The 24,832-nt window shown below is 41.0% G+C and overlaps 1 protein-coding gene and 1 long non-coding RNA gene across 5 annotated transcripts in view; both read left to right on the top strand.

Moving 5' to 3' along the window:
• The window catches only part of ppp2r5eb (protein phosphatase 2, regulatory subunit B', epsilon isoform b), a 51,056-nt gene extending 30,990 nt beyond the window's left edge, over positions 1-20,066 (top strand). For all 4 annotated transcript variants that reach the window (XM_026151045.2, XM_026151046.2, XM_026151044.2 and 1 more), the window contains 12 exons: positions 7,675-7,871; positions 11,347-11,448; positions 12,717-12,809; positions 12,970-13,100; positions 15,248-15,307; positions 16,943-17,051; positions 17,428-17,481; positions 17,718-17,768; positions 17,870-17,989; positions 18,160-18,287; positions 19,139-19,240; positions 19,554-20,066. In XM_026151045.2, the coding sequence (XP_026006830.1) occupies positions 7,675-7,871; positions 11,347-11,448; positions 12,717-12,809; positions 12,970-13,100; positions 15,248-15,307; positions 16,943-17,051; positions 17,428-17,481; positions 17,718-17,768; positions 17,870-17,989; positions 18,160-18,287; positions 19,139-19,240; positions 19,554-19,653 (1,247 nt within the window). In that variant the 3' untranslated portion in view covers positions 19,654-20,066. The remainder of the gene's footprint in view (positions 1-7,674; positions 7,872-11,346; positions 11,449-12,716; positions 12,810-12,969; positions 13,101-15,247; positions 15,308-16,942; positions 17,052-17,427; positions 17,482-17,717; positions 17,769-17,869; positions 17,990-18,159; positions 18,288-19,138; positions 19,241-19,553) is intronic.
• Positions 20,067-21,674: 1,608 nt separating this feature from the next.
• LOC113012229 (uncharacterized) lies at positions 21,675-24,580 on the top strand. Its single transcript, XR_003270667.2, has 2 exons — positions 21,675-22,386; positions 23,117-24,580. It is a non-coding gene; the product is annotated as an uncharacterized LOC113012229 (long non-coding RNA).
• Positions 24,581-24,832: the final 252 nt, after the last annotated feature.

A 24,832-nucleotide genomic window follows, 5' to 3' on the forward strand; every position in this document is an offset into this window, starting at 1 on the left:
AGTTTCGCTGCTCGGGTTAAACGTAATATATAAGTCACTTAGACAACCTAAAAATGTTATTGTTGGGCTTTTTTCAGTGTTTTGTTTGTTCGTGAGTAAATCGGTTTGGCTGAGATTAAAGTTATTAGATTAGATAAAATAAAACTTTATTAATCCCCCGGGTGGGTTCCTCCTTGGTTTTCACACAGCTGACTAAACGTCAAACAGAAAACTTATTAAACAGAAGTATGAGACAGTCGAGAATTTACACCAGTGTCTGGTTATATTTTAGATAGCAAGAAGCAGACGGCCGAGTTTATTAAACTCCACCGAGACAGCGGTGACGCTAATCAGAACTAGCCTTCTGATTAGCTAATCCAATTTCACGCCTTTAAACTTTAAAGGCGTGTTTGTGTGTGTGTTTATACAATTGCTATTATGTTTGCACTTTATGTGTAATGTTACTGACTGCAGAGATCAGTAAGATGTGTGTATTTTTTATTTATTAGTTTTATTTATTTAATATTATTTTTTAATTGAATGACTGTCTAGTAGTTCACAGATGTCGAAAAACTGAGTGTGGTAAAGCCACTGATTTTGTTTATGTATATTTCTGCAATCTGCACATTGCACTGACTTTCATTTTAATGTTTACACCAGGGTTCCTTGTCAGCACTTTATGCTCAGATGTTTGTAAGCTAAAAATAAACTATTGTGTATGTTCAAATATACTGTTGTGATTGAAGAAGTTAAATAAAAATGTCAGTCATCAATTCATGCATCACCTCATGTCATCATAACAGAGGTCTGTCTTCCAGGAAAGAACAGTTTAAAATTAATGTAATATAGTATTGGCCATACTATATGATGTATTGCTTGTCTTTGTTTAATAATACAGAAGACAAAGACCTTAAAAAATAATCGCATATCGCATCGCAATCGCAATATTGGGGCAAAAAATCGCAATTAGATTATTTTCCATAATCGTTCAGCCCCAGTTAGACTTGCAGAGAAGCTGTGAGTGTTTGTGCATTAGGGTTTCCTTCTTCTTCTTCTTTTTTCCTGGTCCCTGTATGCTGGTCAGTGTACTTCCCACCTACAAAGCTTGAAATAAGTTTAGCTAATCCATGGGCACCAACTGTTTTGACTTATATTTGATAGCCAGTATTAATTTCTAAAAGTGCCCCCAAAGTTTTCTCGATTTGCAAGTCTTAACCACAAATGTAAACCAAGCTGTTCTTGACCTAAGCATCATAAAGGTATTGAAGCTACCAGACATAGCAAGTCTAGATATATAAGAAAAAACAGAATACATGCAGGCGTATTCCTTCCAACTATTTTCTTTTGCAGCCTACGTTTTACTAGCCTCTGCTGCAGTCATATTGTCATTCCGATCCTACAAATCATGGCTTGCTGTTGCTCAAAGAGACTGACAGTGTGGATCAGCAACCGCTAAACGCTCATGAGTTTCATCGACTGTCCAGAGTGGCTGGCGGATTAAAGAAAAAACAGAGCACATTTGTACCAGCTAAATGGATTTGGGGATAAAGAGGCATGGTAGAAGTAAAAAGCCCTTTGTGATATGGGTAGTTGTATATATGAAACTATATACACTCTGAAATGAGATCAACTTCATCAGTTATGCTTACAGTTGCAAACATTGGTAGTAGGGTTATGCAGCCCATGAAGGTGAGTGGGTTTGGCTGTTTGAATGGGGCTATTGTGGTTAATCATACAATTAGATTGTGTGTGGGCAAGTAATTGTTTTTCTATCCTTTCGTCCTTTTGCTTTGCGGCTTTGCGTTAAAATCACTTTCCGCCCTCTGCATCGACACAGAGATGTGATTTTAAAGAGACAGGTTAACTTGGAAGGGTCTGACTGAAGCTGGTATATGTTTGAATGTTTAACTAGATAATGTGTGGTGTTATCCTTCATGATGATTTTGATCATTTTTAATAGGAAGCATTAGCTACAACGTGGCAGTCTGCAGTGGAGTGTAACCTTTTAATGGCTATGAATGGACCCTCTCCTGCATTTGTCCCACTACTCTGCTCTCAGAATGACATTATTTTACAATATTCTGAATGCATTTTTATTCCCATATTCAAATTAACACCGTAATGTTTTACAGGGAAAAAAAAAGCAGACAGTAGCTGAGAAATAAATAATTTGATTATTACTGAAAGGAAATTACAAGAGAAAATTTTGAGGGATGGATATGTTTCTTTTTAATGAGGCCAGGAAGCCAAAAGTCCCCCAGTTTCAGTTGTTAAATATGAACATTTAAATTTTTTTCTATTTTACTAAGCTGAATATTTTTGGCCTTTTGACAGTGCAGGGAATTTGAATATGCCACCTTATGCACTGCCAACTCGCACAGGACTTTTTAAAAGCCTTTTCTGGCATTTTGAAGACCCAGTGACTACAATGGATAATGACAATATTTGTTAGCTGCTGCTGTGGTTAAATTACAGATAATAGGCTGTGAGGAGGCAGACAGGAGAGGGGAGCATGGCATGAAAAATGTGGAACCATAAACATCATAGTTATTTTGCATTCAGGGAGCTCCACATTGTACAGTTATTTAATTTGATCATCAGTGCTAAACATAAACTCTGATTTTGGACTGTTAGTTTGACCGAACAAGTATTTAGTAGACCTCACCTTCAACTCTTTGTGAAGATTTGAAGTTTTATCTTACTAGAAAATGCTGATGGAATACGGTTGGTTTGTTGCTGCTGCTTCTTCTTCTTCTTTTCTTTTTCCCCCTCCATCATTTAGGCTGTTTTTACAGAAGATTACTTGTTGATATCCACTCTGATGTACATACACACAGAGAATAACCTTCTCTGGGACCCCTTTCAGAGGTTTCATATACGGCTGCACCACAGGCTGCTCTTTGTGCTGATTTCTGGGCCTAACTGAGATTATATGTGTGCGCGCAATATCAGGGTGGTTTCTGGGTTATCCTAGGCCACACACACGCGCGCGCTTATTCTCTCACATACTTTTAAGTACAGTTGCACACATTTTTATGCACAGTGTGTCTCTAGCTCTCTCTGCTTCTCTCCCCTCATTCACCCTGGTAGTCTCTCAGCCAGCTCCAAGCCGTTTAGCTATGCCCCCTCGCTTTGTCTGTGTGGAGGGATTACTCTGTCCTTTGTGATTATCTGTCTATTAATAGCTTCCTTTAAGGCTGTTCACATGCTTCAACAGAATCAGAGTTGCAGGATTCCGAGGCCCCGGGCTCTCCAACACAATCCGACCCCGAATTGTGAAGCGGGTAATTACAGTAATGATGTACAGCATACTGTACACTGCTGTACTGAGAGGAAGGACTCACACATACACACCAAAGAGTGCAGGAGTACACACAAAGCAAGCAAGAACATTTTTTTTTGTTTTTGTTTTTTTGCTGCGATGTGCAACAAATTGGACTACATAATAATGTATATTGTTACAGCTTGCAGGCGCATACACAGCCAAACATAAAATACAGAGGCTAAGAAAGAGCTCTCTTCTGATGCCACTGGGGTGATGAACCTCAGATATACACCCATCACGTATAACATTATGAGCACTGACAGGCGAAGTGAATAACAATGGTTATCGCTTCATCATGGCACCTGTTAGTGGGTGGGATATATTACGGACCGAGTGAACATTCAGTCCTCAAAGTTGATGTGTTAGAAGCAGGAAAAATGGGTAAGTGTAAGGATTTGAGCGAATTTGACAAGGGCCTAATTACGATGGCTAAGCGACTCGGTCAGAGCATCTCCAAAATAGCAGCTCTTCTGGGGTGTTCCCGTTCTGCAGCGGTCAGTATCTGTCAAAAGTGGTCCAAGGAAGGTACAGTGGTGAACCAGCAACAGGGTCATGGGCAACCAAAGCTCATTGATGCATGTGGGGAGCCAAAAAGGTCTGATAGAAAGGCGTGAGAACACAAAGTGCATCACAGTGGTGTATGAGGCTGCATAGGTGCAGAGCAGTCAGGGTGCCCATGCAGATGCCTGTCCACCACCATAAAAGGTGATGGCAGCAGAAATTATAAAAAGCACTGATGGGCATGTGAGAACTGGCCTGGTCTGATGAATCAGAATTTCTTCTACAGCACATGGCTGGTCAGGTGACTATGTGTTGCTTACCTGGGGAACACTTGGAGTCAGGATGGATTATGGGAAGAAGGCAAGCCGGCAGAGGTGTTCTGCTGGGAAACCCTGGGTCCTACCTTACATGTGGATGTTACTTTGACACATACAACCTCCCTAAGTGTTGTTGCAGACCATGTACACCGTTTCATGGAAAACCTCTTTTAGCAGGATAATGCATTCTGCCACAAAGCACAAATGGTTCAGCAATGGATTGAGGAGCACAACAATTCTGAAGTGTTGACTTGGCCTCCAGGTTTCTCAGACGCTACCGTCTTACAGCACTGTTACTAACATCTGGCTAGATCGTGCTAGATATCAAGGTGCATCTTCAGAGGACAGCATATTTATTCTTGTATTGCACACTGCCCTCTGCACTCACTATACACTGTATAGCACTTTCTTGAACATTGTCCTCTGTATACAGCCTTGTCACCCATATGCATATTACACAACAATGTGACAGATGAAACCTTCTTGATAAAGATGCATGCACTTTTTTCCAGCCCACAGTTCATATTTCACGATGCATAGGCATGCACATGAAGGGTGTTTCACATGCAACACATGACGTGGAAGAAGAGGGACCACTTTGATGCCATATTACTCTCCTGTTTTGCAGTTATGTGTTCAAAGAGAAGACTACATACACACAGACATGACGTAGGACAATCTTTACCTGCCCTTTTTTCTTCTCATCTAAAGGAACAGGTTTAGATGTGGAGAGGAACATACAGGGATAGAACACGGAGGACTTTCGTTCTTCACCTAGAGAGACCATAGGTCAGGAAAGTTGTTTACTGTGTTACTGTGTGTGCTGGTTTATTTGGGTTTGCCGTCTGCTACTGCTGAATCCAACACTGATGAGTGATAAGAGTGAGCAAATAAGGGTTGTGTTGCAGGCCATTAAGCTAAAGCAGTGAACAGAAATGGATGCTGAAACACCACAAAACCAGGTCATCCCTGGGGTCAGCAACGCAATAAAGTAGTGCAAATGAATCTTCTAGTTGTCTTAATTTCTGATGTTCTTTATCAAGCAGATTGTTTAATTTGAGCAGAAAAGAGTGAATCCCTCTTATGTGTACAATAAGACTGCAGCACAATTTGTGGGCTATTTGGAGCGCTGAGTAAACTTGGCAGGATAAGAATATTTTTGCGTGTGTTGTAACGCCTCAACCAAACGTGAAAAATTCAGCTAAAATCAGCTTGCTGTGCATTCTCTCTGATAAATGAACGTTTATTGTGGAAGTTAGTGGAGCAGGGATTAGGACTGCTGCCAGTCAGCCAGGGTTTGGGTTTGATTGTGACTGGCCCGGTTGGATGCATCCTCAATGAGCTGAGCTAAAGCAGGAGGCCAGCAGGTCGTGAGTAACTAGTGGCATTTGGATCAAAACACATTCAGCATAATCACTTTAAATGCGCTCAAGGAGATCTGCAGAGGACTTTTTTCCCCCAGGACAGGAAACTGCACTTTCTCTTTAAACGGTCAGAGCTTCAGGAAGAGGATTTTAGCCATTCATTGTAATGAGCTGACAAAAAAGGAAGAATGAACCAAATCATCCATTTATACAGAAGTTTAATTATGTTTCTTCAGCCGCAGATCATTTTCTAATTTCCCAAGTTAATATTATTTAAAGGAAGTAAAGTAGAAGACATTTTAAACCCTTTTTATTTCTAACAGGATGCTGAGGTTTGCTACACAGGATGCTTACAGCACAGTTGAAGTATTCTGGTCATACGTTAATATGATTCTGCTTCTCTGCCATACAAACAGTTTATGCACTATTCAGCCTCACAGTGATTGCTTCTTCATAACAGCAACACCAATGTATAGACGCTTCACACATCATGTGTCCTTGAACTTTTATTAGTTCCCCTCTTGTCAGAGTTTTTACAAAGCTGAATTGGATTTGGATTTTGTTGACTAAAGTCATCTTAGTTTAGGCTAAACTGGAGCTGCCACAGACTGACAGGAAGCACGTTAAAGGAAGGCATCGCATTGAATTTCTCTTTGTTTTCATAATGATTTGTAGTTAAAACTAGACTTGATGTAACAGTTTGTGTATCTGTATGTCGCTTATCAGTGCTTTTCACTATTTCTACTACTGGAAAGAGCCTGCTCAAGTGAGAGAGCTCAGTAAAATCAACAAATATGCAAAAAAACTTTTGCATTTCTTTCTATAAAATAGGCATATTTCCTTCTTTCAGTCTATTATTTGGTTTGTAAAATTGAAAATGGTGAAAAATGAAGTATTTCAGAGGTAAAATAAGGAATCACCTACTCATTATCACAAAACCTGCATGTTATGGTGAGGTGAAAAAGTCATTTCACCGGTACTCCCTAACTTTCTCGCTCATTTACATGTATATTGTGACTCATCGTCAGTAGCAATAGAATTCAAAATGCAGCCAAGCGCTTTGAAGTGTAATTGTGGAGCGCACACATGCACAGTAGTAGCAGTGTGCTGTCTTCAGAGCAGCAGCTTATCTCTTACATAATAATGGCCCAGTCCTGCCGGGATGAGAGCACCGGGTCTTGAGTTGTGGCGATCTGGGAAGATTGTTGCTCATCTCCCCCACAGGTCTGAACTCTGTGCGACCTTCTTGTCGTGTCTGTCACAGTGGGATCAGAATAAAGACACCTGCCGCCTTCTTCTGCCTGCACATCCACACAATTCGTGACAGCGTTGCCTCTCCCATCAGAAACACTCGCTGCTGGATAATGAGGCTGTCACACTCATCCTGCCTGTGCAGACAGGGGTCTGCAGGGAAGATGAATAAGTTAAAAGCTGTTGCAGAGCAAGAAGCACACTTTTACAACTGAGGCATGCACTGGTAGCATCCTTCGTTTCTTTTGAACAGTCCTCCGTGAACATCTATTGGAGAGCTCGGAAACTTCGATTTCTTCTTCTAGGCAAAGTCACACATTTTCTTCTTTGTGGCTGTAACTACCCACCTACTTCATCTTGTGTTTACACCAAACAGAGATGCTCTGCTTTCGCTCCAAATATTAAAACAGGTGATTCAGGAAGCGACAAAATCAGCACGAGATGAGGGCAGATCAGTAACAGTTTAACTACTACATGGTATTGGATGTGTCTTTAACCCAATCTGCCTGTAGACAATTGACTAAGAAGTAAAGAAAGTATAACTTGATCTCAATGTGGCTAAAAATGGTTTTCATTACCAACAACTTGCTGTGCTAATTGTTTAGTTTGTAAATTCATGGAGAAAGCAGGTTTTTAGCTTCAAAGGGTAGAATCCTGACCATGACCATTAATTGCTTTTCTCATAAAATGGTAATGAAAAAAGAAATCAATAAATATTAATGTGGTTATTTGTGTGTCAGGCCTCTGTCCCACCAGGTCTGCTCAAATCCCTGTTTTTACTCTGCCCGTCTTTGACCATGTGGTGTTTGCTATTACAGCTTTCTGGTAGCTGCGGGAGTCAGAAGCATCTGCTCGCTCCAGATATGTGTCTTTACCAATTTATCTAACCTTTGTCATCATCTTTCTCTTTCCCCTGTGTTTGCTTTTGCCTGTCTAGACGTGCCGGCGGCGGAGCAGCCGGAGCTGTTCCTGAAGAAGCTGCAGCAGTGCTGTACTGTCTTTGACTTCATGGACACGCTGTCAGACCTCAAGATGAAGGAGTACAAGCGCTCCACGCTCAACGAGCTGGTGGACTACGTGACCGTAAGCCGGGGCTACCTGACAGAACAGGCCTACCCCGAGGTTGTGAAAATGGTAAGAAAGAATGAATCTGCCCATTCTGCGTAAACAGTAGATTTGCACTCTGTCTGTACAGAACACTGAAGTTCAGTTTTTTTGTTTTCGCCATGTCCACTCACAACTTTACACCATCTTCATCTCAAAGATGGAGGAAAGTTTGCAGTGATGGGTGTTGGTTTGTCTGCACAAAGCCCTTTTGTCAATTTTTGACCAATAAATCATTAAGCTGACCTTGAGCACCTTGTGGATGGAATCTAAATTTTAATGGACTGTTCGCCATTCATTCAAAACTTTACAATCTATCGTTTTTCACAGACTGCTACCAAAATTGTAACCTCTTTGGAGCAGGTACTAAAAACTGTAAATTTTATTACATTTAATGAGGTAAAAATGTCTGTTTTTGTCAGTGGGGTCTGGAGATGTTTCCTGTCTTAGCGTGTCATCCCCATATCTAAAGAATTTTACTGTCTTTTGACACACGTGAAACATTAAGGTAGCATGCACCTTGAAATTTCAAGTCATTGATGGGGCAGTGCTGTGTGGCCCTTGTAGGTAGTGTTGGTGTGTAAAGCCAATGGTGCTGAAAATGAGTACTGACAGACATGTTTGCATAGTGTGCCTCCTTTGGGTCAAAGCTTACTTCTTAAAGAAAAGCTTCTTTGTAATAATTAGATTTCACTTTTCCCAGTTGTCTTTTTGTGCAGTCATGTTTTGTCTCACGGCTGGAAAATGTCGGCCCCCTGCAGCCCTCAGCACTGATGGTGTAAAGGTGTGAGTGGACATAGTGAAAATGTTCTGTTTAAATTTGTTACTTGTCATTATTCAGTGGGAGGAAACTGATTCAGCTTCAGTCTGATTCTTTAATTAGACTCACTAGAGCAGGCGAGTGGGTGTTGCTGTGTTCTTTTCTCAGGGAAGGAGTAGTTGTAGTTGTTTTTCGTTTTCTCTCTTGTAGGTCAGTCAAATTTATGAGCTATGTTAGTTCACTTTTAGTTCTGTTCTTTGATTTGGCAGCAGCCACAGACCCTATCCAGCCCCACGGGACGTCCATTTTTTGGGTTTAGTATGTAAAGTCTACTACTAAAGAATAAATAACTAATCCTGTGTGGTTGAAATGTTGCTTCCCTCTTTTCCTAGCTCAGCAGGGGCATAGCAGTGATTTTTGAGTGCTCTGTGTACAGACACATAGGAGATGAGCAGATACACAGGAGGAAAATAAGAGCAGAACAGGAGCTGGTGTGCATGTTGGCAGCTACGTATGTTCAGCTAATGAACACAGACCCCACAATGAACAGAGGCCCTGAAGTACTCAAAGCTAATTTTTTTTTTTTTAACCTAGTGCACCAAGTTGTTATTATGTTTAATTACTTGGAGCCTTCTACAGAGTATATCTTCAGGCCGTTGAGGACAGTCATAACTGAAGGTCTGCTGCAGTACATACAGGTACTGTAAAAGAAGCAGTCCTGTGCTGAGACAGAAAACATACTGGTCTAATGGACATTTAGAAAAACTGACACAGCACAATATTATTTTCAGAGGTTTCTGCCTGATGACAACTCTTTGATAAGAGTTAACAAAGTCGGTCTCATTAAGAAGAGACATACATGTGGACTAGAGCAGGGCGATATGGCCAAAAATATTTATCACGATATATATTTGAAAATTTGCGATAACGATATAACTGACGCTATAATTGATGCGAGACAAAATACAACTCCACAACATTACTAGCGCAAAAAGACAACCTTCCATTTATTTTCACTTAAACAAGAAGCTGGTTTTATGTACATTAAAGCTTTATAAAAATGTAACAGTGCAAATGCAAATTCCTTGCTGAAAGTTTAACCAAAAGGCATTTCCAGTAGAAATGGGCTGACATATCCTGAGCATAACCATGTATAATATCCACTGAAGTTAAAAAGAGGTGCTTTGCAACATTAAACTGCAGTGTGCAGTACGTATTTTTCGGACCATAAGGTGCACGGGATTATAAGGCACATTAAGCGAAACAAAGCAGTCAGATAAATCAAACTTTATTAAACTCATTCTTCTTGCTTCCTCCACTTCTGTACCATTGATTCATTAATGTTGAATTCTCTGGCAGCTGCTCTATTCCCATGTTGTTGCAGTCTATTAATGACTAACCTCGTATTGTGGATGGATTATCTCAGTTGTTTGGTCCGTTTACAGCATCCTGCTGTACGTTTGATTTTTTTCAGTAATCTCTCAGTCAGAACATGCAATATCATGTTTAGGTAACTAGCGAGCTAACTTCCGCTAGCTTCCTGCTAACTTCTAACTCCGTTAAATGTAATAAATTTTGTTTTCATGGATGCCTGGAAGTTAAACTTCATAGTTACACCTGGTAAAGCAGCAATGCTGATCGTTTTATTAAAGATGAAAGAATTTAGACAGTTTTTAACTCTCAGTGATGCTGCAGTGTTCGTTTGACCAGAAGGATACGGAGTTTAGGACCCAGATTACTCCCAGATTTAAGAGCATCTTAGTCCGACAATAACGACGGCCGCTTGCATGTTCTGCAAAAAAATGTGCTTTGTCGTGTATCTGACGGACAAACACCAAACCAGTTCCACATCACTGAAGTTGCACCATTTGTACAAACCAATTCTGGTTCATCTGTTTCACTCAACAATCGGCCATGTGCGTATGAAAACAAAGGCACTGCGCATGCGCGTTTTACTCCCATTCTATCGCGATATTTCATTTTCCTATCGTTGCCTAACATTATACCGGTATTACCGTGAACGGTATAATATGGCCCAGCCCTAATGTGGACAGCATTGTAATTCATTGTATTATTCTTAGTGAATCTAATGTATCACCTGCCACACACATCTGGACTGATGTGGTTTACACTAAACTCTGTTAGGTTTGCTTTGTATGTGGCTAAATGTACTGCTTCATGGTAGTTTTTGTTATCTAGTAGACTATGAACACATAATTAAGTGCTCTAAAGCTGAAGTGTAGACATATGTAGATGCTGCAGTGAGGATTGTGAGACTTCTGACTTCTTGCCAGATTTAAAGCATGCTGGTCTGGTTAAAGATGCAGTGTTTGAAGATTGTTCAATGGAGAAATGCATCAGAATAGTTGACAAGAAGGTCCATGGTTGTGTGTAATAATTCCCCAAAAAATGTTTTGTTAAATTTTAACCCTGTCAATCCACTCGAAGAAAGTGTTCGAAGAAAAACTGAAGTACTGAAGCAGAGGCTCAAATATTAAGGCATGAATTGAAATGTGGTTTTGGAAAGTTGTTTAAACTGACACCTAGTTTCAGTTAAAATGTTTACGTGTACATAAGATTTAGACTTTAGACAAGAGGGAACAGTTCCCTGCATTGAAGCATCCCTCATGTAAACAGCAGTTATCATCTATATACCTATATATATATAACATATATATTTCTATATGTTGGGTCAGAACCCCAATTTCCAGTCACTGGATTGAAGTTCCCGCTTTCTTGTTCCAGGTGTCTCACAACATATTCCGGACCCTTCCGCCCAGTGACAGTAACGAGTTTGACCCTGAAGAGGATGAGCCCACACTTGAGGCCTCCTGGCCACACTTACAGGTAAAGGATGAGAAGGATGTTAGAAATATCTGTGGCTGTTGGTTCAAACCTGGATCTCCTCTGTGTGTGTGTGTGTGTGTGTGTGTGTGTGTGTGTGTGTGTGTGTGTGTGTGTGTAATGACAACCCTTTAGGGGTACTTTGGTGTAATTTCTTTACTAACGTCTGCTAAGTTTGTCTATATACCCACATTTCTGTGCAGTTATCAGTGAGTTGCCAGGTAAAGCTCCTTAGAACAGGCTGAAGCAAGAGCAGTGGTGGGTAGAGTTCAGGAGGAAGTTAAGAGCAAAGTAGTACTGGAGAGTTATGGGAAAGATGGCCAACCAAAGGAGGCAGTCATTATGATACAGGTGTTTGATCTAGTTGGAGGAAGGGTGTCAAGGAGTCTTGAGATGTAAGGAGAAAATTTAGGAATCTAAAAGGAGGGAATATAGGGATGAGCAAACAATGCAGTGTTTAATAAGAAATGTGGCAACACGAGGAGGCGCTAAGCTGGGAAGGTTGTACCACAAGTTAAGGTGATGGAGAAGTGAAGAGAGTGTGCTGAAAAGCTGGAAGTAGAGAAGGTTGGACTATCCTGAGATAGGAAATCATAAAATGGAAGGAACTGGCTAGGATCAGGTGAGGATGGCAATAAGGCAGCAGGCCTGCAAAAAGTCTTTGTGGACCGTAGCTTTGCAGATAATGATGTGATTTGAAGTGAAAGTTGGCAGCAGGTAGAGGGGTGGAGGTGTGCCCTGGAAAGTCCACGTGTGGAGAAGGGTGTATGTGGCTGCCTACAAGAGCAAGACCAAATTGTACTGTTGTGTTTGAATACATAATACATGAAAGAGCTGTAGCACGCTAATTAGTGAGCTTTAGAGGTGTTTGCAGGCCTGTTGCTGAATCTCAAACAGAAGCAGGCTAGCAGTGCCCCCATGCTTCTAGTCTTATGATGGTTGTGAGAGTGGTTATTTCATTCTTATATGGAAAAATGGATGATGATATTTCCCAGAATATACATTTAAACTCCATTTAACTTAAATGGACTTTTTTTTCTCTACCTTGCTCATCCCAGATTACTCTGCTTTTTGTGACTTTTGAGCCGTTTCTCCCTTTAATCCAGTTCTGTTTGAGTATTTATGGGCTTAATTCAATGCACTAATATCTGAGAAGAAGCGATGAGCCTTTGGACTTTTCTATTCTTTTCCACCTGTTATCATGTGAAACAAAGTTTTGTTTGCGTCGGAGGTTAACATGAATTCTTTATCAACCGTGTTTCTTTCTCCAGTTGGTATACGAGTTCTTCATTCGGTTCTTGGAGAGTCAGGAATTCCAGCCCAGCATTGCCAAAAAGTACATAGACCAGAAGTTTGTCCTACAGGTGAGTTGTTGAGTCACCTTCAGAATTCTGCTTTTCTACTTCATCATCTTCTTTACTGTCAGTTTAGCGTTTTCGTATCTTTCTTTGCTTTTAAGGCACGTTGCTTTTTTCTGCCTTACTCCCTAAAATTGACTTTTCTCCCCCCTCACCTTGTGTCCAGCTCTTGGAGTTGTTTGACAGCGAGGACCCTCGGGAGAGAGACTATCTGAAGACAGTCTTGCATAGAATCTACGGCAAATTCCTGGGGCTGAGGGCTTTTATACGAAAACAGATCAATAATATTTTTCTACGGTGAGTAAACATGAATTCTTCAGATGCCTGGGCTGGAAAAAGCTTGTGTTTGTATGTGAGTGGAATTTTTTTCACGATAAGAAGGAAGCCACGGTAGAAAGTTGCCAGTCAACAGAGTGGAGCTAAAAATTCGAATAGACAAGGCTCACAAATAAAAGCAAAGAGCTGAATTCTTGATGTCTGCCGTGAGGGGATCAGATGGCTCTCTTATTCAGTAGAGAATATTTGCTGGCAGAGCTTTGCTCCACTTCTCACCTTATAGGGAAAGGTCACTGAAAATCAATACAGACTTGTTCTGAGCGATCTCCTTCATCTTATGATGTGTACCCTGTTCTCCTGGATGACGGTGCTGTTCAAGTGAAAATGATGTGAGCTGTAAGCTATGGTCTTGTCAGCTGAACACCTGTGGGAAATATGGACCAATGTCCTACGCCCTTTGCACACATGCACAGCAGCCCCGAGTTTTCGTAGACATCATCCAACAAATGCCAGAAAGCACAAATGTTGTTAAGCAGGCTGAGTCCTGCACCCTGCACCAAACTTCTGATTGGATCGTATGCAAGAATAGAGCAGCTAATTGTTCAGTGAAGTCATATGAGTGGGTCACATTTCCTCCATAAACCAAACATTTCTATTAGTGGAAACGCAGCTAAAGTGGACTGTCTCCTGCTGTGTGATGCATGTGAAAAATGACAACTCTGATTAGCGTCCCAACCTGATTTCTCCTGTTGGTGACATCACGTGGAAGTTTATGTCCTCTTCATCATCATCTCCTTCCCCTTTTTCGTCTTATAATAATTCTTGACCTTCTTCCTTGTTTTTCACCTCATTCTTCACTTTCATCACCTTTTTTCATCTTGTTTTTCTTCCTCCTCACCTCACCTTCCCTTCACCTTCCCTTTGATGTTCTTCTTCACTTTATTCTTCTACACCTTCTTTTTCACTCTTTTTCTGTTCTTTCTCACAATCATCCAAACTCCAAATTACAAAATATGTTTCAGAAGAACGAAGTTTATCCCTGCCATCTATAGAGTCAGTACCCAGGCACAATGACACTGTTGAAAGCCGATGACGGTTTTTCCTTTAATATAATTACATTTGTGTCAGTGTTCCTCAGAAGTTTGTAAAGGCCACAATAAAGAGAATATGGGACTCAAACGTGGAGAAACCCACCCCAGAATAAGTGATCATGTCTGTGTCTGCTGAATGTGTAAATGAATAAAGTATGCGCTTACCCAAAAGAGCCAGTTATTGCAAACAAGCTTACACTGAGAGTTTACGGAGACTCTTCTGCTTCTGTTCTGATTATTAAGATAAGATAAGAGATAAGATAAGATAGAACTTTATTAATCCCTCGGGTGGGTTCCTCTGGGAAATTCGACTTCCAAAAAGCACAGCAACGACCGAAGTTACAGTTACAGAATTGTTATATATATTTATATACACACACACACACACACACACACACACACACACACACACACACACACACACACACACACACACACACACACACACACACACATATATAAATACAGAGACAAATATAAATAAAATATACAAAGGGGATAAATAGAATAAATAGGAATAAAAAATAAAAATACAAGTGAATTGCACATTTCAAGTATTGAGTCTATTGCACTGTTGACTATTTACAAAAAGTATTGCACAAAAGGTATTGTACAGTGAGGTGAAGAGGCACTACAGCTTAGTTGTTCCCCCCTCCTTTGTCCTCCTGTTTCCCCTCCCTCTCCCCTCCAGAGAGGAGTTAAACAGTTTGATGGCGTGTGGGACAAAGGAGTTTTTAAGTCTGTTAGTTCTTGTCTTGGGGAGAAGCAACAAATCAATTTGTACAGCCAAAGGATGAGAAGGATGTTAGAAATATCTGTGGCTGTTGGTTCAAACCTGGATCTCCTCTTGTGTGTGTGTGTGTGTGTGTGTGTGTGTGTGTGTGTGTGTGTGTGTGTGTGTGTGTGTGTGTGTGTGTGTGTGTGTGTGTGTGTGTGTGTGTGTGTTGTCATTATTTGTGTTAATTTACAAATTACCTGTTTTTTGCCATTCTTTGAGAGTTTTAGTGCTTGTGTCTTTTCATCGTGTGCCTTCTCTCATCTCCTCCTCGGTCTGCCTCCCTCTCTGTCTGTCTGCAGTTTTGTTTATGAGACGGAGCACTTCAACGGGGTGGCTGAGTTGCTGGAGATCCTGGGGAGGTATGTGGGGGGCCTCTGAGCCTCAGACACACATTTACATTCTGCTCTGTTATTGCTGATGCTTTTAGCCTGAGTGACTGAGACCTGAGAGCGACAGCAGAACTCAACTCAACTCTGCTATCTTGCTGTGGTTTTGTAGATGTAACAATGAGGATTTTTTTTTAACATCTTTAATTTAATCAGGCAAGCTGGAGTTAGTTTTTTTTTAAGATACCCAAGGAGGCTAAAGACATGGAACTAAAACGCTGAATGATTAGGTTCCATAAAAACAGGATTTTAACAGAGCAGAGTGAATTCCAGCAGCACGGTTTGACTTGGAGATGAGAAGTAAATTAATCCTCCTTTCAGCTTAACAGTCTTTTTAAGCAGTGAAGCAAGATAGAAAGTACATTGACTTTGTGATTCGAGTTGTTTGAGGTCAGACAGAGAAAAGGGCATTTTTCTGTAATACTTTATTTGTTAATAAAAATATTTTAATATCCAGAAACGTATCCAGATAACCTCCTTGGAACGTCTTCAGTGCTCTGGAACCTGCAGTGTTTTACACAGACATTACTTAACATTTGGGTGCCCACTCTGACCATTTTAAAAACATTTTGTAATCAGACTTTGAACTTAAATAAGAGGAAAGTTGGGAGAGGCAATCTCTAGCGTCAGCTCTTTTGAGTTTGCTTTTGTACCATTTTTCCACATCGTTCAGCCGCTTCTTCGGAGAAGATCTCATCCTGTGGTCACACTGATTGGACTGCAGCTAGCAACAGCAGTCTCTGTTCTCCTCTGGAGCTCCACTGTGAGCTGAGGGCCATTCTAACTAGAAACTGCAAAAAGTTGGAGAACTGGCTCATGTGACCTTTTGCCAAGGTCGTCGAGGTTGCATAACAACAAGGACTTCAGGGGTGCATTCACCACCTGCAGTCTGAGACAGTAGCTTTGGACTGCAATGAGACTCATTCAAAATAGAGCCAATTGAAATAATTGCAAAGAACGTAAAAAATAAAAGTATTATTTAGTAGCTCAGTTAGGAATGCATGCTTGTGTGTTTGTGCCACAAACAGAGGGTTAACCCGCGGAAAACACTGATATGTATATGACGTTAAGGTCGGCAGATAACAAATTACACGATGTGTTTCATGGAACATGATCCGCAGTCCGACCTCTGACAGTCATACATTTTTGTTGTTGACTATCAAAGCTTCAACTGATTGTCAGGGAGAGCCTGGACGAGCGTGACAAACCAATCAACCAACATTAGATGAAGTCAAACCAACTCCAGAAGAAACACTCCAACTATGGGAATGAGACGGGCTTCTCCTTGGAGAGCTTGCTGGCACATACATTCAATAACATCTCTGACATTTGTCTGGCACACAGCATAGACACGGAGCACTGTCGCTTAAACAAACACGAATCTGATACAACACAATGTAAAACAAACAGGATTGTTGCGATTTTTGTGAGGATCATCAGGTCTGTGTTTCTTCCCCAGGCCACATCACCCATATAAACAGTGTTCTTTTGGTCTGCAGCTCATTGATCTTCCACTTGCTTTCATAGGGTCACAATAAAGTTCTTTTATGTGTTCTTGTTTAATTTATATTCACATTTTCCTCTTTGTCTCCTCCTTCTCTCTTCCAGTATAATCAATGGTTTTGCTCTGCCACTGAAAGCAGAGCATAAACAGTTTCTGGTCAAAGTGTTGATTCCCCTCCACACTGTCAGGAGTCTGTCCCTCTTCCATGCACAGGTAACAATAGTGTGTATAGAGTATGTGGGTAAAAGCTAATATCTGCCACCTTTAGATTTGGTGGAATCCCAGGCGTAGTTTATCCACAAACAGAACTTGGAACCTCGAAAAGTATCCTGTTTGCTTTTTAAGGTGTGCTTTCGTGCTATAGCTTATGTGTATGTTTGTGTGTTTTTATACACGGAAGGAATCTAAATGTGTAATAATATTATAGTTGACAGCAGCCGTGAAAATCAGCAGAAACACAGTGGTTTAAAAAGTAAAATCATTTGAAAGCTCTTTCACTGCTGTGTTTGTACGTCTGAGCTGCTCTTGTAAGCCTTGCTCGAGGCTTAATGTGATGTTAGTTTTAACCTCCGGATTCCTCTCCTCACAGTTGGCGTATTGCATTGTACAATTCCTAGAGAAAGACCCAACATTAACAGAACCAGTAAGTATCTATGCACAACTCCTCCTATCAGTCATCTTTGTGTGACATTCATTTTTCATTCCCCCTCCCAGTTTGTCATGAAAGTGTTTCACATCAACGACAGAGTCAGAAATGTAAAGAATGACATTACTGTTATTATTATTTCAACTCAAATACTTGTATTTAAGAAAAAAAAAAGGGGGGGTGGGGGGGTGGGAAAAGGAGCCAACTGTATGAACTGTGGCATCTTCTCTCAGGTCATCAGAGGCTTACTGAAGTTCTGGCCAAAAACCTGCAGTCAAAAAGAGGTGAGGCTCATTTGTTGCTAAATGCAAAAAACCCCCAAAACAACAACAATAATAATCATCTTGTGTGTTGTTGATATTGTCCCTCTTCCACGGCACTGCAGGTGATGTTTCTAGGGGAGCTGGAGGAGATTCTGGACGTCATCGAACCCACACAGTTCGTCAAGATCCAGGAGCCGCTTTTCAAACAGATCTCCAGATGTGTCTCCAGCCCACATTTCCAGGTCAGCGATGACTCATTGTGACAATGCCTACGTTTCCTGTGGGGTGGGGGTGGCCTAATTTGTATCATGGGGGACATTTGTGCTTAAACAGTTATTGGTTATTAAAGAGTGACGAGTGGTTATTGGTGGTGAAGACATGGCTCAGTTAGTGTGCGTCCGTCTCGTCCCAGGTTGCAGAGCGAGCTCTTTACTACTGGAACAACGAGTACATCATGAGTTTGATTGAGGAGAACTCCAGCGTCATCCTGCCCATCATGTTTGCCAGCCTCTACAGGATCTCCAAAGAGCACTGGAACCCGTGAGTAGCATGACTTCTGTGTAATAGATGAGGCTTAATGTTTTCACTTTCTACTGATGTTCATTAGGAAATGTATACTTCAAGACCTGAGTAGAGTCACACATACAACCCTCTGTACCCCAGCAGAATTGCATTACAATGGTCCACATTCTTGAGAAAAATCTGAATTCCGAACAGCTAAATATAGCTTAAAAAACTGATATCAATTGGGAATTAGTGTTAATTTAAAGATCACAAGTAGATTGTTGAAACTGCATATGATCATTTAAGTTACTAGTCACCTCAGGATTCCTCTCCTAAGGCAAAGTCAGGGCTCTAACACAGGAAAACATGCATGCACGTTCATTTATTCCTGATTTTCAGCAAATTAGACTTTAGCTGGCCAGTGGTGAAAATATAAATTACTGAAAAATACTTCATTATCGTGTACCTGTTTTTTGGTTGTTTTATTCCGAATTTATTGCCAAGTGTTGATATTATTCAGATACGTTTGTAGACACAACCAGTCATCGAAACATGCCAGCTGGCTGTGCCTGTTGTGGGGTGCATGGGGCACATATGGATCTTAAAGAGGGTTATACTCCAGTGCTAATAGGAACAGCATGTTCCTGTTTTTAAGAATAAATGTGGAATGTTTGGAAAAATCTACAAATGGGCTTGATTTTGATCTCAAATGGAAAAAAATGTTTGTTAGTTTGCGAATCAGTTGGGCACACATCGCTGGATGTCTCCATAATTTATCCAAAAATGAAGGCTGGAAGCTCTGTGTCTGCCACCACAGAAGTCTGAAGGAGCAATAAAAATGTGCCGCTGTAAGTTGTCTTACTCTGTCTGTGCTTTTCCCCTCTCAGGGCAATCGTGGCGCTGGTATACAATGTACTGAAGGCCTTCATGGAGATGAACAGTACCTTATTTGATGAACTCACAGCCACTTACAAGTCGGACCGCCAGCGGTAAGAAGCTGCTCACATCAGCAGCAGCAGCAGGGGTGATGGGGACTCATGAATAATGTGATAGTTTGTGATGCCTCCAGGGAGCTGCTTAACACATTACAGGAACACACACAGTGCTACTATCACCCCACTGTGTCAGTCTCAGGATCAATATTAGATGTTGGTTAAAGAAAAGCCACACTGATAAATACTTTGAGTTAGAGCACCAGACTTCCGTTTAGAGTGACTGATTCAATAAAAACATTTCTTTATTTTTTTCACTTGGAGCTAATGCTTTTTTTGTGCTTAATGCTTATGTGTTTTTGTGTTCCAGTGAGAAGAAGAAGGAGAAGGAACGGGAGGAGCTGTGGAAGAAGCTGGAGGACCTGGAGCTGAAGCGGGGCCTTAGGAGCGACGGAATCATCCCAACTTAACAAAGACAGCGCCGCGCTCCCCTCTGTCCCTCCCCTGTCCTACTGCTCCTCTCCTCCTCCTCTCCCCGTCCGACTCCCCGCTCCTCCTCTGCCCTGATCCCGACTCTCCTGCCCTCGACATTAGCCATGTCTGCCCAGAGCTCCTGATACAGGCTGTCGTCTCTGGATCGACACAGAGCGCTCGCTGGTTTCTTAATTTTCTTTCTTTCTTTTTTTTCTTATGCTTTTTTTTTTCCTCCTGTGTTTGTGCGACTTACTTTACAGTAGATTCATTACGTCTGTTTTCATTATTTCAACAGCACTGTAAATAATTGTTTTTTTTTTCTTTTTTTCTCCCTTAAACTGATATTATTGCAAATGGAAAAACAAAACAGTAATAATAATAATAAAAAAGGAAGAAAAAAAATAGAAAATGAGAAAATCACTTGTGTGGGAGGGGAATTTAAACAAGAAAAAAAACTTTTTGGACTGTAGGACATGGAATGAACCCTTGGAAAATATTAAAAAAAAACACAAAAAAGAGAGGTTAGATTGATTTTAACTCTTCACCCCAGTCTTCTTCAGTGTAGTCCCATATGTCATTTTTATTTTCTTGGTTCTCCTCTTTGCTTTTCCTCTTGTTGCCTCCATCTTTCTGTTCCCTCTCGGTCTTACCAGGCCCCAAGTGAACCAATCACAGTCGCCCCATTCCATCCAAAGGACACCCCTAATCTCCCTGGCCTCACCAACCTGTCTGCGAATTCTGCTTCCTGTTTAAAACAGGCAATGAATCGAACAAACAAACACACATTCATCTGACAACAGGGCCTTTCACAGTGCACACAAACACACCACTGACTCTTTAAATGTGTTTACATGTTTGTCCATGCAAATCAGGAGAGTACATAACTACATAAATCCTGACTAAAACTGTCAAACTTGGGATTTGAAATGCTGAAAATTGAGCAGTAAGTGTAGGGTTCTTTTTTCCCCCCTTTACTTTGGCGCCCTCTGGTGGTAGTGCCAATACAGATGATGTTAAAAACAACAACAACAAAAAGGCTCAAAACAAACTTTAAACGTGTGCAGTCATAAATGTTCCACACAGCAATAACTGAAATGGTGATGGGGGCTTTGTGCAAACTTTCTCCTGGTGCTTTTGTTTCACCTGTCCCGTGAGACGAGTGTCTCTTTTGAGTCTTTTATAGTTATTCAGCATCTCATTTTATTAACTTCCCTGGCAATGTGGCTGGTTGCCCGATGTTATAACAGAAAGAGATTAACACATACAAACCAGAAACAATTTGAATCCAGAACCATCTGCATGTAAACACACTCCTATTCATTTCCCCCTCTCCAAAAAAAAAAGGCTACCTTCCATTAGCTGATTACGTTCCTTCTCTGTTTTTGACCCCGTCCCTCCTGCCATACCAGGTATCGCTGGTATCAGTCTGGCACTGGTACTGTCTGGCCATAACGGGGGACTCACAGCTAACGACAGACACACAACACACACACATGATAACGGGTCCTCAAAGGAGCGCCAAAAAAGAAAAGTACTCCTCGTGTGAAAAGACGAGCGCCTCGCATCACCTCCCGCCCCTCTCGCCTCGTCCCTCTAAGCCCACTGGGGGGGCGCCGCGTTGACTTCACAGTATTACAGCAACAGTGACAAAAAAAGACAACCCTGTAAATTGTTATTGAATGCAGTACACTGATAATCTTGTATCTTGTAGTAATTTAGCCTATGTTTTTTGCTTAGGAAACTGTGGAGAGGAGTATCCAGTATATAAAGAGGTATTATGGAACAACTTCCTGGTATTTATGATAGTGTTTCCCCTTCTTTTAGTCTGTTTCTTTTTTCTTTCTGTCTCACTCCTCCCGCTTCTCTTGGTTTTTATCTCATTTTGAATATTTTGATGAAGTTTCTTTTGACCATTTGAACACATATATATATATATATATATATATATATATATATATATATATATATAATTTTTCTCTTTGGTTTTTTTTTTGTTGTTTTTTTTTTAGTTGGGGGGGGGGAGGGTGGGAGGGAGGGAAGGAAAGCAGGGAGGGGTGAGGGCAGGTAGGCAGGAGAGGGTCAGAGGGGGGAGGGAAGCGAGTGTAGAGGGAAGGCACTGAGCAGACCACTTTTGCCCTGTTGGGAGTCTTTGACAGTGAACCTCACCCCCTCCTCCCTTGCAGAATTAATGTGTGCTTTAGAATGGCCCAGATGTAATATGATTTAAAAGCTGAAAAAAAAAAAGATAAAAAAGGGTTGGAGAAATACAAATGTTTAATTATTTTAAAAAATAAAGAGATATTAAATTAAACCTGTTTTGTGATAAAGCCCAGATGCTGAATTGCTTTATTTCACTGGGTTCACAGGGTGTGTGTGTGTGTGTGAATGTGTGTGAGTGAGAACTGAGATCCAATTTTACTTTTTGTATGTAGACACTTTGCAGCCTGTTGCAAAACTATATCATGTGTTCACATTTCTTTAGCTGGATTAAAACAAAACAAAAGTCCCATAAAATAGTATTTTTGCACTAACACAATAATTCTAAAGAGCTTTTTGCTGAAATGATCTACAGCAGATGAGCGGTACCTGAAAGTCATGTACTTAAGAAACAGCAAAACATCCAAAAGACCGGACACGGGACCTGAGAGATTCTTCTGGCCCTGCAGTTGATCATCTACCGAATCCTCAGCGGAATTGAAGGGTGACTGTCGCAGGGAGAAAGAGCTGAGGTATGCCAAATGACAGAAGGAACTGCAATGAAAATCAGTGGCAACATTATTATGTTGTGATGAGATCAAATTTGACATTTTTAAGTCAAGTCATCACAGTATATACGGGGGAGAGATGTACAGTAGTGAATGTCTACAACCTGTGGAGGCTCTATCGTGGTTTATGTCTACGTTTCAGTCAGTGGTATTGGAGATCTTACCAAACCTGATGAAATTATGAACATAAAGTGATGCAGTAGCATCAGGAAAGTTTCTAATGGGCTTCAGTTTTTAGCATGACAATGATCCCAAACACAGCTAATGCAATAAATCATACCTGGATAGAAAGAAAAGCCACATAGATACACAATGAACACTCAAGGTGGGTCTCCCCACAGCTCGGACATCATCTTTAAAGCAGTGTGGGATCATCCTGACAGAGAACAGAACAAAAGGCAGCCAACATCCAAAAAAGATGTTTGAATGCCCTTCAAGAAGATTGAACTATTTCTGAAGGGTACTTTAAAAGAAATTGAAAGAATATTTACCTAAGAGAGTTCAGGCATTTGAAACATTAAACAAATCTGAAAGAGAAAGTTTTAGTAGACATTCACAGCATCTAAGAGGTTGCGCTTTAAAACACTTTAACCAAACTGGATCATTTGTATCCAAACCAAGATCAGGAAGACTTAAAGGAAGCATGTTTACCGGATGAACACATGCAGAAATAGTAAGACTCCATTTTTTACAGGTTGAGTTTGCCTACGAGAAAGAAGTATCTGTAAACCAAGACAGGAACCAACTCCAAACTATTGAGGTGGTGAGACTGGACGGCTGATGGGAGTTGGAACACCTGCAGTAACCAATCAGCACTATGTTCATCAGAGACCTGCTCCAGCCCTCTGCGTTCAAGCTGTGAGCAGAAAGCCAAAGAGCCCCAACACACCTCAAAGCTTTGAAGAGCTGTTTGAAGACCAAGGTGACTGTCATGGATTTTCTGAGCAGTCAAATGATCAAGACCAATGAGAGCACTAAAACAAGAAGAAACACCCCTGACACAGGAAGATCCTTGTCAGAGGTGAAACTTGCTGGTACCTTTCTATGGAGAGTTTACATGTTCTCCTTTTGCCTACATGGGTTTTCTCTGGATGTGCTGGTTTTCCCCCACAACCCAAAAACATGCCCAGAGAGCTCCTCTGAACTGAACTGTGGTGTGTTGCAGTACTTGAGGTGGTCAACAGAGGCCAGCAGAGACCTACAGTTTACAGGTTTAAACTCGATCTGGTGAGTCGGTCACAGTTAAAGCGACACTTTAAAAACCAAAGTTCATTCACACAAGCTGTTTGTTTATGTTTTATACAGGGAAATAAAACCTTTAAAAGAATAGACACTAAAAAACATCCACACCCCACAGAAAGGCCCGAGCCTATCAAGAGGTTCAAACCCAGAATTTTTCTTCCTGAGAAGTAATAATCCTTACCACTGTGCTACCGTGCCGCCTCATGTAGCACAGAATCTGAGCTCCTGTGTCTGTGCTTGATTCAGTGCTGGTCACACCCAGGAGACTGGGCACGCTGTGGACTGCCGTTAGGATCTAATTAGGATCATCAGTCAAACACTAAACCCTGGTGGCTCACATGAGGCTTCTTGCCTGGAATTTTCCCAAAGCCCCTGGACACATTTGGCTCTGAGCTCTTTACAGCAAAAAAAATAAAAGAATAAAGTAGTAACAACACTGCTGATAATTATATACACTCCTGTTTCTCCTCTCTGTACAGACTTTCTTTGATCCCAAAACAGTCACATAGGAGGGAAGAAGAAAAAGGAAGATCATTTGCATCTATGTATCTGCTGAATTCGTTCATCAGGCGAATATCTCCTATACTTTCCCATTTGAATGCATGGATTTCTGAGCCAGAGACAGCCAGGATCTGTGTATCTGAATGTTTCTCCAATCGTTTCCGTTTCATTTGCTGTAAAACCCAACTTCCTGCTTTCTTCTTTTACCAGCATTAAGCGGTGCCTTTATTTCTCCCGTGATATGAATTATGCAACAACAGTAACGATAAATGTTATCTTGCATGTGGCCTTCTCGGTGCATCACTGTACATTGTCAGAGTAGAAACTGGTAACCAAATAACAGCCAGACTGTGGGAGTGTCTATGCTGAGGTCACATGCCTATTACCAGCAATAAAGATGCATTTTTTTTCTGTTTTTGTCTTTTCTGTGCACCTTTTGTTATACTTAGTTTTAAGTCACATTGGCTATTAATAATATGTGTATTTGTGTAATTACATTTAAATTCAGCAAATTAAAAGACCCTACAAAAACAGAGAAAACCCAACAATTAGACCACAATGTTTGAGGTATGGCTTCTAATGATACTGTCCAAGAGCAGCATGTATAAAGTAAACAGAATTGGTCCTAGCACAGAACCCTGTGGAACTCCATGATTAACCTTTGTGT

This window comes from Astatotilapia calliptera, chromosome 19 (genome assembly GCF_964374335.1).
Source record: "Astatotilapia calliptera chromosome 19, fAstCal68.1, whole genome shotgun sequence".
Lineage (NCBI taxonomy): Eukaryota > Metazoa > Chordata > Actinopteri > Cichliformes > Cichlidae > Astatotilapia > Astatotilapia calliptera.